The sequence below is a fragment of the Halichoerus grypus genome, chromosome 15, assembly GCF_964656455.1.
Source record: "Halichoerus grypus chromosome 15, mHalGry1.hap1.1, whole genome shotgun sequence".
Taxonomy (NCBI): Eukaryota; Metazoa; Chordata; class Mammalia; order Carnivora; family Phocidae; genus Halichoerus; species Halichoerus grypus.
The window spans coordinates 54,890,881-54,906,693 of NC_135726.1; the positions used below are offsets into that span (position 1 = coordinate 54,890,881).

A 15,813-nucleotide genomic window follows, 5' to 3' on the forward strand; every position below is an offset into this window, starting at 1 on the left:
CTCTGATGTGACTGATGCTAATATGGGCTTCCACTGTCCCTCCCCAGTTGTGACTCCCCCTGGCCCTGATGACCGCCCAGAAGACAGAAGTGGCCGTAGACCCTTAACAAGCGAGACCACCCCCCAAGCCTTACTGGCTGTCATTCTGAACACTGCTCTTCCAGGCTGACCCAATTTCTGATGTTTTGCTATCCCCTTTATTAATTACTGAATCAGCTTAGAAATATCCCTACTTTGGGATTCCAGTGACAGCCTGTCACCAGCAGCTGCTTAGAAATCCCTGATGAGAACATCCCAGTTTGGGGTTCAAAGCTACAGGAATCACAGACACCATGACAGTGGTTTGACTGCCCCACGGAGATGTGAAGGATCAACGTGCTCCCCCTGCTAGCCGTGTGAATCTAGCTGGCAAAGGAGCCTGGGGCTGGGGCACAGAGACTTGGGAAGCCCAGCCCACCTCATTTACTCTTTTCTCATTTCCCCCCACAGTGCCACAGTAAGACTGTCTTCCACCTGCCAAGATGATTGGCTGCTGGGTCCTAACCTAGACCTCCCTGAACACTGTTTCCCTTTCCAGAGTTGCTACTGAGAAGATAATAGTCTTGTCTACAACCTGTGTGTGTCTGTCTGTCCTTCTTGAATTTGTAGCTCGGCCTCCTCCTTCCCACAGGGGCTTAGTCACCTGGGGGTGGGTGATGGGGACAGCAGATTGGAATGGCAACCATGATAAGGCAGCCCTGATGAAACAGACCACGTTGAGGCCTCCATCTTGGAATAGCTACTTTAGCGACGCTACCATGTTGCCATGGCAATTACAAGTCACAGGTGAACCACGACCTTGTGGAGGCAGCCCTCTGGGACTAGCTACTATGAGTGGGAAGGAGGCGGGCTAGCTGCAGTGGCAACCATGATGAGTTAAAGAGGAACCAAAGCCCAGATGGGGAAGACTACTCTGGTGAGGTAGCCATGATGGAATGGTGGGCACTAGGTCTCATGGTGGCCCGGGGAGCCACACACGATGAACTGAACATCATACTGAGGCAATGTTGAATTGGTGATGTTGACAAAAGTGCTCATGACCTGGTTGTTCTTAAGTTCTTAAGTGGCCGATCTTTATTAATTTTAATAATTCATCTTTCTGGCCCTGAGGTAGGGTACTTTGATCTCTGGTCCTTTTGTGACCTTACGGATATTGGAGGAATCAGAGTCCCCAGAGTTCAGAGGTCTGTGGGTCAAGTCTGGCTTCCATGGCTTGAAGCTGAGTATAAGAAAGAGTGTCTCAGAGGCCTTGACCTGCAGATGTATTGGCAGTTTTGGGATGGGTGGGTGGGTGGGGTGACTTTGTACGTACCTGGAACGTGGGGAGAGTGGGGTGTCTCCAGAGGAAGAGGTTTCAATGCCCCACCTTCAAAGATTGGTGCTCCTCCCCTCCCCAAGGCCTTCTAGGGAATGGGTCATCTGGTCTGGCCCACCCTAGCCCTTCAAGGCCCAGGTGTCCCCTCCCCATATTCCACCGAAGTAGGTCAAGGGGAGAGAGGCTGGGGGATAGGGGTGCCCAATTAGGGAACTATATAGCCATCTTGGCTAGTGTACCCAAGGCCCTGCAGACCCTGCCTTGAGATCTTGCTGTGTCTACACAGAGATTTCATACCCTTTCAGGACTCAGGAGTCGGTCCTTCCTAGGTGCCGGGCGCTCTGAACACAGGAATCCAGGCCCCCAGCCCTCCCTCATACTCAGGAGTCTAGGTCCCCAGCCCTACCTCACGATAGTCCAAATTCCCGGCGGCTTCCTCCCCCCTCCCCCCTCCCCCCCACCTCCGCCACGCCCCCACCCCGGAGTCCAGCCCCAGCCCCGCCCACTCCCCGCCCCACCTCCTCCCTGGCAGCCCCGCCCCTCCCCCACCTCCTCTCGCTCTATCGGCTCTTCGTCCTCGTCGTCCTCGCCGTCCTCGCCATCCTCCACCGTCGAGTAGTCCCGCGTGAAAGGCACGGCGCCCTCGGCCGGATGGAAGCGCAAGCGGTACAGCAGCCGCACCCACTGGCCGAACTCGCGGTCTCGGGTCTCGGCCGGGGCCCGCAGCTGCAGGTAGAAGGCGCGGCCGGTGCGGAACTTGACCTTGAGTTGCCAGCGGCTTTCGTCGTGGACGAAGAGCTGGACGAACTGCAAGGGGAACAGCCTGGGAGGGCGGAAGGGGCAGCCTCAGGTTCTGCCGCTCCCTGGCTCGGCGCCGTGATTTCCCGCCTGGGCGGCGGCCCCGGCCTTCGCCGCTCTGTTCCCACGCGGCCGCCAGAGGGCGCCAGCCAACACCCAAGTTCACGTCCCTGCCGCGGCTCCGGGTAAACGCGAAGTCCGCAGCACCTTCACCACCAGGCCCTGCAGGATCTGCCTCCTCTGTTACCTCTCCGCTCACTCTCTCACTCACTCAGCCCCGGCAACACCGGCCTCGTTGCTGTTCCATAAACCTACCAGGCGAGCTCCAACCTCAGGACCACTGCACAGGCTGGGAAATCTTCCTCCAGCCAGCCCCGTGGCTTGGCCCCTTCATCTTGTGTCTTTCTCAAGAAGCGCCTTCTCTGGGAGAAGGTCTGTTTACACCCGTGGCTTACTTGCAGCCATGTCCACCCTTGCAGACCTCCCCACTCCCTCTACCCCATCTGATATGTCTCCACAGACCTCACCCCATTGGACAAATTGTCACTTATTCTGTCTGCCTTCCCAGAGGGGTTGTTTGAAGACAGAGATTTTGGTCCCATTTTGTTCGCCGCTGTTCCCCGAGTACCCAGAGCTCACACATGGCAGGTGCTCAATGGAGGCTTGTTGAGAGGGTGGATAATTTGGCCCAGGTCACACAACAGGGATTTGAACCCAAGTCTTATCCACGTTCTTACCCACAACACGGGGCAGCCATATACCACCCTCTGGCCCAGCAATACTACCTCTAGGAATTGATCTTACAGACACTCTCACGCCTGTACCCATGGATGCCCTCTGCCTACCACACTGGCTATAATCTCAAGACACCAGGCACAACACTACTGTCAGTTAGGTAGGTGGCTCCATCTGTTATGACATTTCCCCAAATGGCAGAATAACAGTTGATGTTTACAAAGCACTGACCCCGTGCCAGGGGCTGTTCTAAGCACTTCACAAACATTTACTCAGTTTATCCCCTGACAGCCCTAGAAGGTGGGGTCTCCTCTTATCCCCATGTTCCAGATGGGGAAACCGAGGCACAGATAGGTAGGGAACTTGGCTAAAGCCAGTGAAGAAGAGGTGAAGGCAGGATTTGAACCCAGGCAGGATGGTAACAGCACCAGATGCAAGCTTGGGGTCCAAGCTCGTGTATGTCCAAAAAAGGATGTGGTGGGTGTACTTATGTTGATATGAAGGGAATGTTGACATAGTGCTGAGGAGGGAATAAGCAGAGTGGAAAAGTAGCATGCACCTGCAGCTGGTTTTAAAGGAAGGGTGAACACCCACAATATGCTTATCCCAACTGGCCCAGGCTAGCTCCAGGCTGCAAGCAGGTTAGAAGTGAGGAACTAGGGGCTGAGTGAGTCTTGAGGCTTTATTTGCAGAGCAAGCTCAGGGTTTTTACCTTGACGGTATGTTTATTTGGGGGACAGTGTTGAAGGAGATTATGGGGGTTCCAAGCACCCCTTGGCACTGTCCTTAGTGTCCCTCCCACTGAAGGTCATGACTCAGTGAGCAGTGAGGTCAATTGGTGGGATAGATTAGCACTGAAAGGAAAAGGAGCAGTGCAGAAGAGAAAATGCCCCGGTGCACCGTAAGGCGTCAGCATACTGCTTTGTGGAATGTTCTAAACTTCTACAGGGGCAATACATAAAGGCTGTAAGTAGCCTTCATTTAGTTAGGTCAGAATCAGATTCTGCCACCAAGTGGGTTGCAAAAGAACTTTTTAGATTTCAGAACTGCAGACAAAGAACTGTGGGCCCCTTTGAGTGTGTGTGTGTGTGTGTGTGTGTGTGTGTGTGTGAGATGTGAGTCTTGCTCAGTGGGGAGCCTGCTTCTCCCTCTCCCTCTCCCTCTCCCTCTGCCATTCCCCCTGCTTATGCTCTCTGGCTCTATCTTTCTGTCAAATAATAAATAAAATCTTAAAAAAAAAAAAAGAATCATGAGATCAGTAAGGATGAGGTACCTGAGATTCCAATCCCAACCCAACCCCTGAACCACTGTGTGTCTCTGGGTAATTGGCTCCCCTCTCTGAGCCTCGGTTTATCTCTTCAAAGGATGGGGCTACGGAGCCCCACCATGCGAGTATGTCGGAGATGAGGTTACCTGCATGGCCTACAGGGTGCCGGGCATGCGGCAGGTCCTGCATACATGCTTATTCTTCTGATCCTTGCCAGGGTGAGGCTGAGGACTGTCCCTCTCATGTCCATCTATCTCTGATTTCTAGCCCCCATGGATTGCCCTCCCCTTGTTCCCCTGCGTGTACAGCAGCCCACAGTGGGCTGGCAGCCATCCAAGACTCCTGGCCCTGGGAGTCATCTGTGTGAGAGGAGGTGCTGCAGGGAGGGGGCCCAGGATGCCCAGAGCTGGGGATGGAGGAGGTCTAGGCTGGGATGGGGGCAGTCACCCAAAGAGCTGCAGGTGTCCGTTATCCTTGGCAGGGCCGGCCAGCAGCAACAGGTCCGGGAGTTCCAGGGCTGGACTGGAGGCTGCCACCCCCATGGTGACCTTGTTGGCGACTTCTCCTAACCGGGTCACCTGGGGCCAGGGGTTAGAGGTTAGAAGGCAGATAGATGGAAGGCAGGATTGGTGGGATTAAGGGTCATGAGCCAAGTGTATTAAACACCAAGTCCGGGGTCAGATATCCTGGGGTCAGAGGTCAAGAGTTATCCGGGTGTGAAGTCAGGGAAAATGAACCAAGGGAATCAGAGGCCAGGGTTCATAGAGAAGCTAAAGGTCTAGAAGCATGGGGGTGGGGGTCGATCCAGAATCCCAGGAGATGAACGTTATAGGAGAATGGTCAGAAGTCGGCAGAGCAGGGGTTCCCCAAGTCAGGACAGGGCTCAAGCCCAGGCTCGGTATCAGGGGGTTCTGGGGCTCCACACCTGCACGAAGTTGCTCTCAAAGATGGGGAAGTCTCGCAGCTGGTCGAACTCGCCGCTCAGGAGGTGGCGTTGGAGCCGTCCGGGCCGGCCCGTGGGATAGGCTGGAACCAGGGGGCATTCTAGAGAGGCGAAGTTCGGGCGGTCTAGTCCAGGAGACTGGGCCGGGGCCCCCCAGCTGGTAGGGCCCAGGGAAGTCCCGCTCTGAGGGTAGGGGAATCTGGGCTATCAGTCTTCGTATCGTCGGCCCCATCCCTCACCTGGTGCAACCCCACCGGGCCCGGCTCCGCCTCTCGCCTGCCATCCCACCCGGTCCCTCCTCACCTGTTCCACTGGGGGCCGGCTTAGCCTCGTGCCCCCGCATCATCGCAACGCCCCGCCCCATGGGGAGAGCAGAGGGAGGTGCCGGCGGAGAAAACCGGTGGGTGGGGCCGCGGGCTCTATCACGTCACAACGCGGCAGACCCGCTTTAACGTCACCGAAGAGACGGTCGTTATTGTGACGTCATCATAGGGGGCGGTGCCCAGAGACCTCGATGAAGCTGTAGCCACCCGGCTGACGTCATACCCCGGTGGGGGCGCTAGTGCGCATGCGCAAAGAACTGGCGCAGGCGCATGCGCGGCATGCTCCATAGCGCCCGGCTCACTCCCTCCCCTGGCCTGATGGGAAGAGGCCAAAATGGCGGCCGCCGGCGCTGTGGCTACTCGGCTGCTCCTGCTCTTGCTGATGGCGGCAGCAGCCCCCAGCCGGGCCCGGGGCAGTGGCTGCCGGTCCGGGGCCGCTCTGCGGGGGGTGAGTACTCATTGGCTCTGCACGGGGGGTGGGGCTGACGGAAATCCTGGGTCTCGGGTGTTTAGGTTGGGTAAGGTGGGAATGAGGCATTGCAGGGCGAAGAGGGAAGAAGAGGTGAAAGTGAGTATAGTTAGGAAGGCTTTAGCGCGTGAATATGCATGAGGGGGCGGGGCTTGGATCGGATCTTGGTCCCTGGGCTTTCGGTGCTGTAAAAACGAGGATGCGCCGAAGGAGGTTGGGGCGAGAACATCGTGTTAACGTTGAAACGCTAGGGATCCGCAGCCGTTAAATATGCATGAGGAGGTGTGGCCCTGGTGGAACCTTGGCGAATCAGACGTAGGGGCGGCTAAAACGAAAAGGGCAGAGAGGCTCTGGAGTGATTGGATAAAGTCCTGCCTCCTGAATATGCATAAGGAGGGCGGGATCTTGAGTTGGAGGATTAAAATCTGGGCACCGGGTTGCGCAGGTGTGAGGGTTGCGTAGGTGCCAGGGCGTGGTTGGAGGACGCAGAGGTAGGAGAAATTTGAATTTGGAGAAATGGACGGCGTGGAGCCTTGTATGTACTTGATAAGGGGCGGAACTCGGGCGGCAGCGTCGCTACTGTGGCTGTTAAGGTGAAAACGAGGCCACTTGTGTATTAGGTTGGGAAGGAAGCTCAGGTATCCTTTAACCCACGAATGTTTACAATGCCAGCCGTGAAGATAGTTGCCTTGGAACTGGAGATGGTTGCCTTGGAAACAAAGTTACGCTTCTTTGCAGGCTTTGGTTTTCTGGGGACCGTCCAGATCATGAATTTTCATGAAATGGGCGGTTGCGGGTGGAATCATGGTGGACAAGTGTCAGTGTTTGGATATGAACGTGAAAGTAAGGTTCCTCCTTCAGCCTGCGTCTGCCCTGGGGTCCGTGGGTCCTGCCCTGCTGAGGGCTCTGATGGTCCTCACCTGGGGACCTCTCTCTCACCTGCAGGCGGGAGCAGAAGGTCGAGAGGGTGAGGGCTGTGGCACCGTGGGGCTGCTGCTGGAGCATTCATTCGAGATCGGTGAGTCCAGCAACGTCCTTGTCTGGGCACTTTCCTGGTGCCCCGTGAAGTCAAGAACTTGGGTCTGGGTGCTACCCAGTGTGAGACATGCCATCCATTTACTAAAAGTTTTGCCCCTCAGAGTGTGTTTGCATTATTCTGGGGAGGTTGGGGCAGGGAGGACATGAGAGAGAAGGAACCCTACCTTTGAATACTCCCTTTATCTGTAAGACAAATCCTAGTTTCAGAAAGGCCAGTGCAGCAGTGATAAACTCAGAGCAGACTTCTTAGACCAGTCACCCTGTGCCCTGCACTAGGGGCTAGATGCTCTGCGTGTATTCGCTCATTTGCCCTTGCTGCAGTCATGCAACTTAGTGGGTATTAGAGATAGCCCCATTTTCCAGAAGGGGAAACTGAGGCTCAGAGGGGCGCCACACAAGGTCCTTCTGTAAGTGAATGGTAGAGCCCGGACCTGCTGTACAGCCCAGCTTAAATAACTACGATTCAGGTGCTCAGATTCCCAGAGCACAGAGGTCAGTATGGCCCAGAGGTCCAAGCCCCCAAACTCTGGGGCACTTGTTAGAAACGCTGAAGCTGGGACCCTCCACAGACCTCCTGACTCAGACCCTGGCCTCTGCCGGGAAAGCCCCACTGGTTCTGACATGGCCCAGTGGTTGGAAGCCCCTGTATTTTGCAGCTGGGAGAACTGAGGCTCAGAGAGATTAGGTGACTGTCCCTGGGTCACCTGGCAAGGCAGAGGCAGGGCTTAGGAGCTGTGGTGTCTAGACATCTGCCGTGGGCTGCCCTGTGAGATAGGAGGGCAGGACATGGTGGGGGGGGTGTCCCCACTTTGCAAGTGGGAAAATGGGGGCTCGGGAGGGGGAAGCAACCTGGTCATTGCAAGGGGTTCAGTGATGGGGTGGCTGCTGAGCCCTGATTCCCCACAGATGACAGTGCCCACTTTCGGAAGCGGGGCTCATTGCTCTGGAACCAGCAGGACGGCAGTTTGTCCCTGTCGCAGCGACAGCTCAATGAGGAGGAGCGGGGCCGGCTCCGGGTGAGGAGGGGACCCGGGGCTTGGCTGGGGTGTGGGGGGACCTGTGTCTTGGAGCATGCCATGCGATATCGTTAGCTCGTCTCACCCTTCCTTCAGCCAAGATGCTTTACAGTCAGTTAGGAGGAGATTTGCTGGGGAGGAGAAAGAGATCCCCGTAAGGGCCACAGTTAAACAAAAGAAGGTTATTTCTACCATAGTGTGCTTCGTGGCTTCCTCAAGGCCAGGCTCCTCCCTGGCCTGGCCTGGTCCTCCCTAGGGATGGTGCACGGAGATGCAGCAGGCCAGAGGAAGAGAAAAAGGAGGCGCAGAGAGAGAAGCCATCTTTTGGGGACGGCCCACCAAAGCTGCTACAGTCTACTTGCACTCTCTCCCTTTAGCCAGATGTAGTTGCCAGGGAGGCTGGGGATGCAGGTTTCATCGTGGGCAGGCATGTGCCCATGGGCGCCCTCCCTGGGGGAGGTGGTCCACCCCAGCCAGCCTTGCTGTGTGCTTCCCATATGGTTCTTTGTCACAGCTGCCTCTCAAGAGAATTTGTCACTCCTGTGACTGGGGGAGTCTAGGTATGGGGTGGGCCCAGGTGCAACTGGATTCAGGTTTGAGGAAAGTGTCCTTGGGACTCACTATATCCCTGGGCTGGGCTCTGCTGCCCTTAAGGTGGCTTCTCCCCCAGGTGGAGCACCCAGTGGCTCCTGGCCTCACTCACCGGCGGGGCCACCCACTGGGAAAAGTTCTGGGCTAGGGGTTAGGGGATGCTGGTGGGGTGAGACGGGGGAAGGGTCCCCTGGGCCCGGTGGCAGTCCAGGCCTGGCGGGGGCCGCTCATTGTCCTTCTCACTGCCACCCTCCTCTGCCCTGCAGGATGTGGCGGCCCTGAATGGCTTGTACCGTGTCCGGGTCCCTCAGCGCCCTGGGGCCCCTGATGGCCCAGAAGCTGGCGGTTATGTCTCCTCTTTTGTCCCTGCGGTGAGTCAGTGACGGGGACCTTCCTTGTGCCTCCCACCTGCCCCGGCCTGGCTTCCACCATTTGTGCCCCAACATTTATGGACAGGGAGGACTCAGACCTGGCCTTGCCCTCAAGGGTCCCCTGGGCTGGAGGGGGACAATCCAGGTGGTGGGCCCTTCGATGGGACATCACAGGACCTCATGGGGAGGCTTTTGTACTTGGACTTGTGCCCGAAGGAGGGGAAACCCATGAAGGGCTTTGAAAGATCCTTCTGGGCCCTGTGAGAGGGGTTGGAGACTTCGGGGTCTTGGCGTGGGCAAGGTCTGGGTGGCAGCCCTGATCCCCCTGCCCCCCCCCCCCAGTGCTCCCTGGTGGAGTCGCACCTCTCGGACCAGCTGACTCTGCACGTGGACGTGGCTGGCAACGTGGTGGGCGTGTCAGTGGTGACGCATCCTGGGGGCTGCAGGGGACACGAAGTGGAAGACGTGGACCTGGAACTGTTCAACACCTCTGTGCAGCTGCAGCCGCCGGCCACCGCCCCGGGGTGAGGGTGGGCAGGGTGCGCGCGGGGTGCGGGTGCCCCGGGGTGTGGGTACAGGGCAGGGGCGTGGGCAGTCCAGTCTGTCTCAGCCGTCCTTCTGCTGGCTTTGCCGTGTCCTCGTTGGCTGCCCCAGCCCCTTACCCTCTCTCCTTCTCCGCCCACCCCTAGTCCTGAGACCGCAGCCTTCATTGAGCGCCTGGAGATGGAGCAGGCCCAGAAGGCCAAGAACCCCCAGGAACAGAAGTCCTTTTTCGCCAAATATGTGAGTGGAGCTCTGCCTGCCCCTGCTCCCTTCCCTCCTGAGTCCCCCTCTGCCCTTCTCTCCCCTGTGGCCCTCGGCCTGTTCCTCATCCTCTAGGCCTCCTGTGCGTGGGGCTTGCTTGTCGCCTCCGGGCCCGTCCCCTGGCACCTGGGCTGAGCCCAAGGCTTGGGCGGAGTGGGTGAGGACTATGGGCCATGCGCTGCCTCTGCCTGGGTCTGTTCATGGCAGCGGTCACAGGGCATCCAGGCTCAGCAAACGGCCGGCCCAGAGCCAGGTGGCGGGGTGAGACGGGGAAGGGTCCCCTGGGCCCGGTGGCAGCCCAGGCCTGCCTCAGGCTGGGGGCAGGTGCAGTACAGGCAGTGTCGGTCTTGAGCAGAGGCCTGTCTGGAGGAAGGGCAGTGAGGAGGGCGGTGGTCAGGGGAGGGATGGGGTCAGTACTGGGAGGGGGCTGGGACGAGGCCTGAGCTGGGCCAGTACTGTGAGGCTGAAGAAGGGAAGGAGACAGAGATTTAAATGGAACGGGGAGCTTTGGAAAGGAGAGGCTGGGTGGGGTCCTCCAGCTGGGCCTGGGATGCTGGTGGCTTTGAGAAGGGGCGGTTAGGGGAGGTAGGGCTGTGAGTGGAGGTGCTCGGGAGGCTGGTCTGGAGCTGGAAAGGGCCGGGCCTGTGCTGCCGGGCTGGGGCTGGTGCGGGGGGCTGGGGGCACTGGGGCAGAAGGCTGGTCCGCCCAAGGCAGGGGCAGGAGACAGCGGAGGCCACTGTGGTGGGAGGATGCCAAGCCCTCCTGCCCTGAGTGGTGCCTGTGGGGCCTCCGTTCGTTTGCCAGTAGCTCCTGGCAGCCGCGCTGTGGGGAAACTGAGGTCCAGAGAGGCCAAGAACCCGCTGCCCCAGATCTGCCCTCCCCAGTGGCCACAGGACCCCATGGCCACCCCTGGCCCTGACCTGTGCCCCCTCCCTCCTCAGTGGCACCTCATCCTCGGGGGGGCTGTGTTGCTCACAGCCCTGCGTCCTGCCGCCCCGGGGCCCACGCCGCCGCCGCAGGAGGCCTGAGTGAGGACTGAGCCCCCTCCCGCCTCCACCTTCCCTGCACCCCACCAGCCCTTCCCCAACCTGTAGTGATGTAGGGGACGTGGGCCCCCTTCCCTCACGTGGCCTCCCCTCACGCCGGCTCCCCCACCTTCCTGCCCTGGGGGAATGTGGCTCGTACTCACTTCTCTTCTTTCTGTCTCTCTCTCTGTTTGTCTGTCCATCGTCCCATCCTCCCACCTGGCCCACAGTGGATGTACATCATTCCTGTCGTCCTGTTCCTCATGATGTCAGGAGCTCCAGACGCCGGGGGCCAGGGAGGGGGCGGCGGCGGGGGTGGTGGTGGGGGCAGTGGCCGCTGAGGGGCCAGGGCATCAGTGCCTGGTCCTCTTTCGTCCAGGCAACTCCCTTCCTGCCAGAGTGCTCCTGTCCTTGATCATCCCAAGAAGGATTTGCTAGCTCCTCCCAGCTCCATCCCGTGAGGGTAGAAGGACTCCTCCCCAGGAGTCCTTTCCCTCTAGGCGGACGGGTGGCCAGATTCTGGTGCACCCTGCCTTCCCCTGTGGTCCCTCCGTGGCCCCAAAGACTTCCTCTTGCCCACAGCATGGAGCTCGAGCTCCTGGTCCAGCTCTGACCTTGTGTTTGTCCCCCTTTCCCCTGAGCCTCGTAGTTTGGGAACATGCCGAGTTCTCTCCAGCCTCTGTGCCTTTGTTCGTGGTCTTCTTGCCCTGCCTGTCCCTGGCTAGGCTAGAGGGTCCTTCTACCTTGTCTGACACTGGATTGGGCCACGCACTTCCCACCTGTCTGCCCTTGAGGGGCCTGGCACAGAGCAGGTGTGGGCTGGCCATGGGCGCCCCCTGGGCCCCATTCCTCCCAGCAGCCCTGCCTTGGGACACCTCTCCGGCCTTTATCTGCCCATGGCTCTGAGCAGGAGTTTAGGTGTCCTGCCCCATCAGGATGCCAGGCCTCCCATAGGCTTTGGGGCATGAAGAAATGATTTTTAAAGTAAAGACAAACTAATGTTTAGTAGAGTCGAGGGCCGGATGATGTAAATAGAATCCCTTCCCCTGCCTGGAATGTCTTCCCTGGGACAGGCCACCAGGAGAGGACTGCTGGCCTTTTCCTATTTATCACCCCCCCACCTTTGTCTATTTAAAAATACCGACGATATATTGAGATACATCAGGGTTTTGAAAAGCTACGACTTCCAGCAACCAAAGGCACCCGTTGATTTGGTTCCAGGGAAGTCCTGGTGTACAGGCTTGATTGAGTTCCGCCGCTCCGCTCTGTGTGTTATTCAGAAGCACACAGAAATGGCCGGCACGGTCCCTGAAATGCCGTGTAACGCTCCGCCGTGTTGTATGGCAGTTTATTAAACCGTTCCCCAAATGTTCAACATTTAGCTTCCTGCTGGATGTGGTTATAAATAGCACGACAGCGAGCGCTCTCCAGTCTCTCTTTGGTGAGTTTGAATTATTTCCTGGGGATGCATGACCAAAAGTGGAATTACGATGGCAGATTGGAAACACTTTTATGAAAAAGTGGTGCATTCGTGTGGCTCTGCTGTCAAAACAACATAAGAGGTGTGTGGTGGACAGTTGTTTCCCCCGCTTGCTCTCATGTGCTTCATTTCCCTCCTCGTGTCTGTGCCTGCGCGGGCAGGTAGGGACACACGCTGTCCTCCTTTCTTTTTGTAACGCACAAGTAGCGAGTCCCCTACACAGCCTTGCCCTTGCTTCTTTGCTTCTGCACCGTATATTCTGGAGACTTCTCCTAGTGGGGGAGTGGCCTCGTTTTTTGTGCCCCACCAGAGACATGCGCCCGGAGCTCATTCAACCTGGCCTCCACCTACGGATGTCACCCTTTTCACAGATGCAGATGTAACCAAGATGAAACCCCAGCGGCGGCCAAAGGAGGGTGGCATTTGTAAACGTGACCCATGTTGCTAAGTTGCTCTCCATGGAGCAAATGCCAGTCTCCCTTCCCCCACGACCTCGCCAGCAGATGGCTCAAACCTCTCCGTGTTGTGAGGCTCTGCATCTGTCTCCAGGGAAGTGGAGCCCGGTAGCACCAATTGGCATTTTCTGGGAACCATTCTTGTCCTTTGCTCAAGGGCAGCACTTAATGATTTTGAATTCCTCTTGTGATTTGTCTGACTCCTCAAGCCACCCTGTCTGTTTTCTGGTCCCTCTGGATTCCTGTCCTGCTGTGGCCCTTCCTTTGGCTCTTCTCTTCCCTCAGACCTCGCTCCCAGGGGCCAGCCACTCCCCGCTGTGCTGCAACAAGTGGCCTGAGAGTCCCAAACAGTCCCACCGATTTGCAGTTCCACAGTATTTTCTTCGACTGTGTTGTTGTGTTACACACCTGCCAACATTGGGGGTTATCGTTCGACCCGTTTCTTTGTGGCTTTAATACATAAAACAGTGTTCCAGGGGTGCTCTGACTTGGCCCTCTCTTTCCCGTCTGTGCTCCACGTGAATTGCCCCCATGGTGTTTCCTGGTGCTTTCTTGGACAAGGTTCAGACTCGGAGTTCCTAACCCTTTGTCTCACTGGCAGGTGCATTCCTGCCCCAGTCATTTGTCGGACCATTTTGTAATTTTTTAATGGATTGAGATTGAACTCTTTACCTGATTACCTTCTTTTCCTCTAAGACTCTTTGAATCACTCTGGAGCCAGCAGAGTTAATCTGCGGTATATTCCAGTCACTGTCTGAGCTAGTTTGGGCTCCTTGGGGCTCTGTCCTCATTAAAATTTTCTAATTCTTGCCTCTCCCTGGAGAGCCCACTTACTATTTCATTTTATTGACCAAGGTATCCAGGGATATAGCAAGGAACTCAAAAGATACCATAGGATCCAAAGCAAAGAGCCTTCCGCTCACCCCAGCCTGGCACCTGTTCCCCTCACCGGGGGCAGCCTGAGTTTCCAGTCTCCTGCTTGTTGCTCTGGAGATACTCTCTACATAAACGAGCAAACATCTGTGTAAATAGTTTTACAAAAATGTGTAGCTCTAGTTTTTTTTTTTTTTTTTAAAGATTTTATTTATTTGAGAGAGAGAGCACAAGTATGGGGAGAGGGAGAGGGAGAAGCAGACTCCCTGCTGAACAGGGAGCCCGATGCGGGGCTCGATCCCAGGACCCCGGATTGTGACCTGCGCAGACGCTTAACTGAGCCACCCAGGCACTCTGTAGCTCTAGTTTTTTTCTCCCTATCTAAGTTGGAGAGGTTTCCATCTGGGATATAAAGTGCATCCTCATTCTGTGATGTAGCTGGCTCGGAGTTGACTTCGTTGGTCCCCGTGGAGGGACCTGCAGGTTGTTGCAAGCAGTGCTGCAGGAATCCCCATGCGCCCGCATCAGTTCACACACATGCACATGTGTCTGCAGGACACACTGCCAGAGGGGGACTTGCTGGGGGCAGCCTCAGCCACCTCCCATCCACACTGGAGCCCCTCTTGCTGACTATCCTCAAACCCGTCTCCCGCTCAGACGCCCCTCCTGGTCTCCAGACCCTTGGCTCCTTCCCCAGGCTGTGCCTCTGGGAGAGTCTCTGCCACCCCTCCGCCCCCAGTCGGAGCCCCTGCAGGAATCCTTACTCCAGGAAGTGGTGCAACCACCTGCTTGGCCTCACAGACCAGAGCACTGCGGTGCCCTACTCTGCTGTTCCTTCCTGCCTCACCCCTTCTCCTGTCCCCCTTGGCCCCAGCACTGGCCTCATCCTCCCCCACCTGGACCATCAGCCCAGCCTCCTTCCCTGGCCTCACGGGGGGCGGATTTCTGACACACAGCTGCCCCCCACTCCTCCCCGGCTCTGAGCCCTCCCATGGCTGCGTAGTGCCCTCAGGACAAAGTCCCAGCCCCTCAGCCTGGCCTTGGAGGTCTGTTAGTTTCCAATCTGTTCCTCCTTTTCAGCCTCATTGACGAGCACCCCCCAACCTCAATGAATGAGTCCCTCAGATACCACCCAGCCAGGCTGCAGGCACCCTCTAAGCCCCCATGGCCCCATCCACCTTTCTGCCATATCCCTCCCTCTCTGTCCCCATGGAGCTCAGTGCCCACTCTCTCCCTCCTGCACCCTTACCCTGGCCTCCTGACCTCTGGTCTAAGGTGGGAGAGCACCTGCAAGGTCAATGCTCAGGGAAAGGGTTGCCTCCCTCCCCAGTTTCCTGCCTTGCCCTTTGGATGCCCTTCTTTGCCCTACAAAATGTTACCTGCTTCCTGGCATTTAGGAAGCCCCTTTTCCAGCCTAGCGTTTCATATGGTCATTTAGGTATAATTAGCACAGAGTTATAGGATAGGCAATCTTTTAAAATATATAAGGCCGATTTTAGTATATTTTAAGACTCTACTATCCAGAATTGTGCATTGTAGCAGGTGGCTTTTGGAATGAGTTCTATAAGCTCCTTTATTTAACCCATCAGAGAGACTCCATGGTGAGGATCGGAGACCAATCCCTGGGGCTTCTTTAGCTGTCATTCATCTTTGCCTGCACCCACCTCCCAGTCAGCAAGGCATAATGGTGTCATTACAAAGGAAAACTCAATTTGGCCCAATTCCTAGAAATAGGCTACCAAGCAAACTCTGTAAACCAAATCCCACTTTCCTTAGTTTCCCATAGTAGGCATGTGTGCATTTCCATGGCAACACAGAAGAGAATCCACCCATAGGATGACTTACAAACATGAAATCTGGAGGTGTAAATTGGCATACCAAGAAGCTTGCTGGGTGTGATGTTTACATATTGGCCAGGAGTAAAAATTTTACAGAATTTTGCTTGACATCATTCCTGGTGTCTAATACAGCTGGGTTACAGTTCTGTCCTTTATCAGTAGGTGGTGATAAAAGATTTCACCCTGCCTGAGAATGCGTCTCAGACCCATAGGATGCTCTCCTGGATACTCTGGGGAGGTCAGGCCCACATGGACCCTCTCCCTGAAGAGAAGTGCCTTGCAGGGGGTGCTCTTAGCCCTTGGGAAGGTCGGGGTTCCCGTGAAGCCTCTGTCCTAGCAGATGCTGGTCTTCAGGAACACCGATGCCTATTTTCTCATCTGTGAAATGGGAGTCAGGTGAAATCCTCCCATGCTCCATGCTGCCTGAGGAAGA

The 15,813-nt window shown here is 56.7% G+C and overlaps 2 protein-coding genes across 4 annotated transcripts; one reads left to right on the top strand and one right to left on the bottom strand.

Moving 5' to 3' along the window:
* Positions 1-1,093: 1,093 nt before the first annotated feature.
* On the bottom strand, positions 1,094-5,636 carry GARIN5A (golgi associated RAB2 interactor 5A). Of its 2 annotated transcripts, none has more exons than XM_036068103.2 (5): positions 5,401-5,636; positions 5,080-5,198; positions 4,602-4,732; positions 1,904-2,177; positions 1,094-1,293 (listed from the first exon to the last, which is right to left on the bottom strand). In XM_036068103.2, exons 1-5 carry the CDS (start codon positions 5,459-5,461, stop codon positions 1,123-1,125), a joined length of 756 nt encoding a protein of 251 aa, XP_035923996.2. In that variant the 5' UTR covers positions 5,462-5,636; the 3' UTR covers positions 1,094-1,122. The 2 variants fall into 2 exon arrangements, with proteins under 2 accessions (XP_035923996.2, XP_035923999.1); XM_036068106.2 differs by having other exon boundaries at positions 1,097-1,258; positions 5,401-5,633.
* Positions 5,637-5,685: 49 nt separating this feature from the next.
* Positions 5,686-12,167, top strand: EMC10 (ER membrane protein complex subunit 10). 2 transcript variants are annotated; one of them, XM_036068109.2, is made up of 8 exons: positions 5,686-5,868; positions 6,835-6,907; positions 7,834-7,943; positions 8,801-8,905; positions 9,248-9,429; positions 9,595-9,688; positions 10,651-10,737; positions 10,965-12,167. In XM_036068109.2, the coding sequence occupies exons 1-7, from the start codon at positions 5,755-5,757 to the stop codon at positions 10,735-10,737; spliced, it is 765 nt and encodes a 254-aa protein (XP_035924002.1). In that variant the 5' UTR covers positions 5,686-5,754; the 3' UTR covers positions 10,965-12,167. The 2 variants fall into 2 exon arrangements, with proteins under 2 accessions (XP_035924002.1, XP_035924001.2); XM_036068108.2 differs by lacking the exon at positions 10,651-10,737 and having other exon boundaries at positions 5,688-5,868.
* Positions 12,168-15,813: the final 3,646 nt, after the last annotated feature.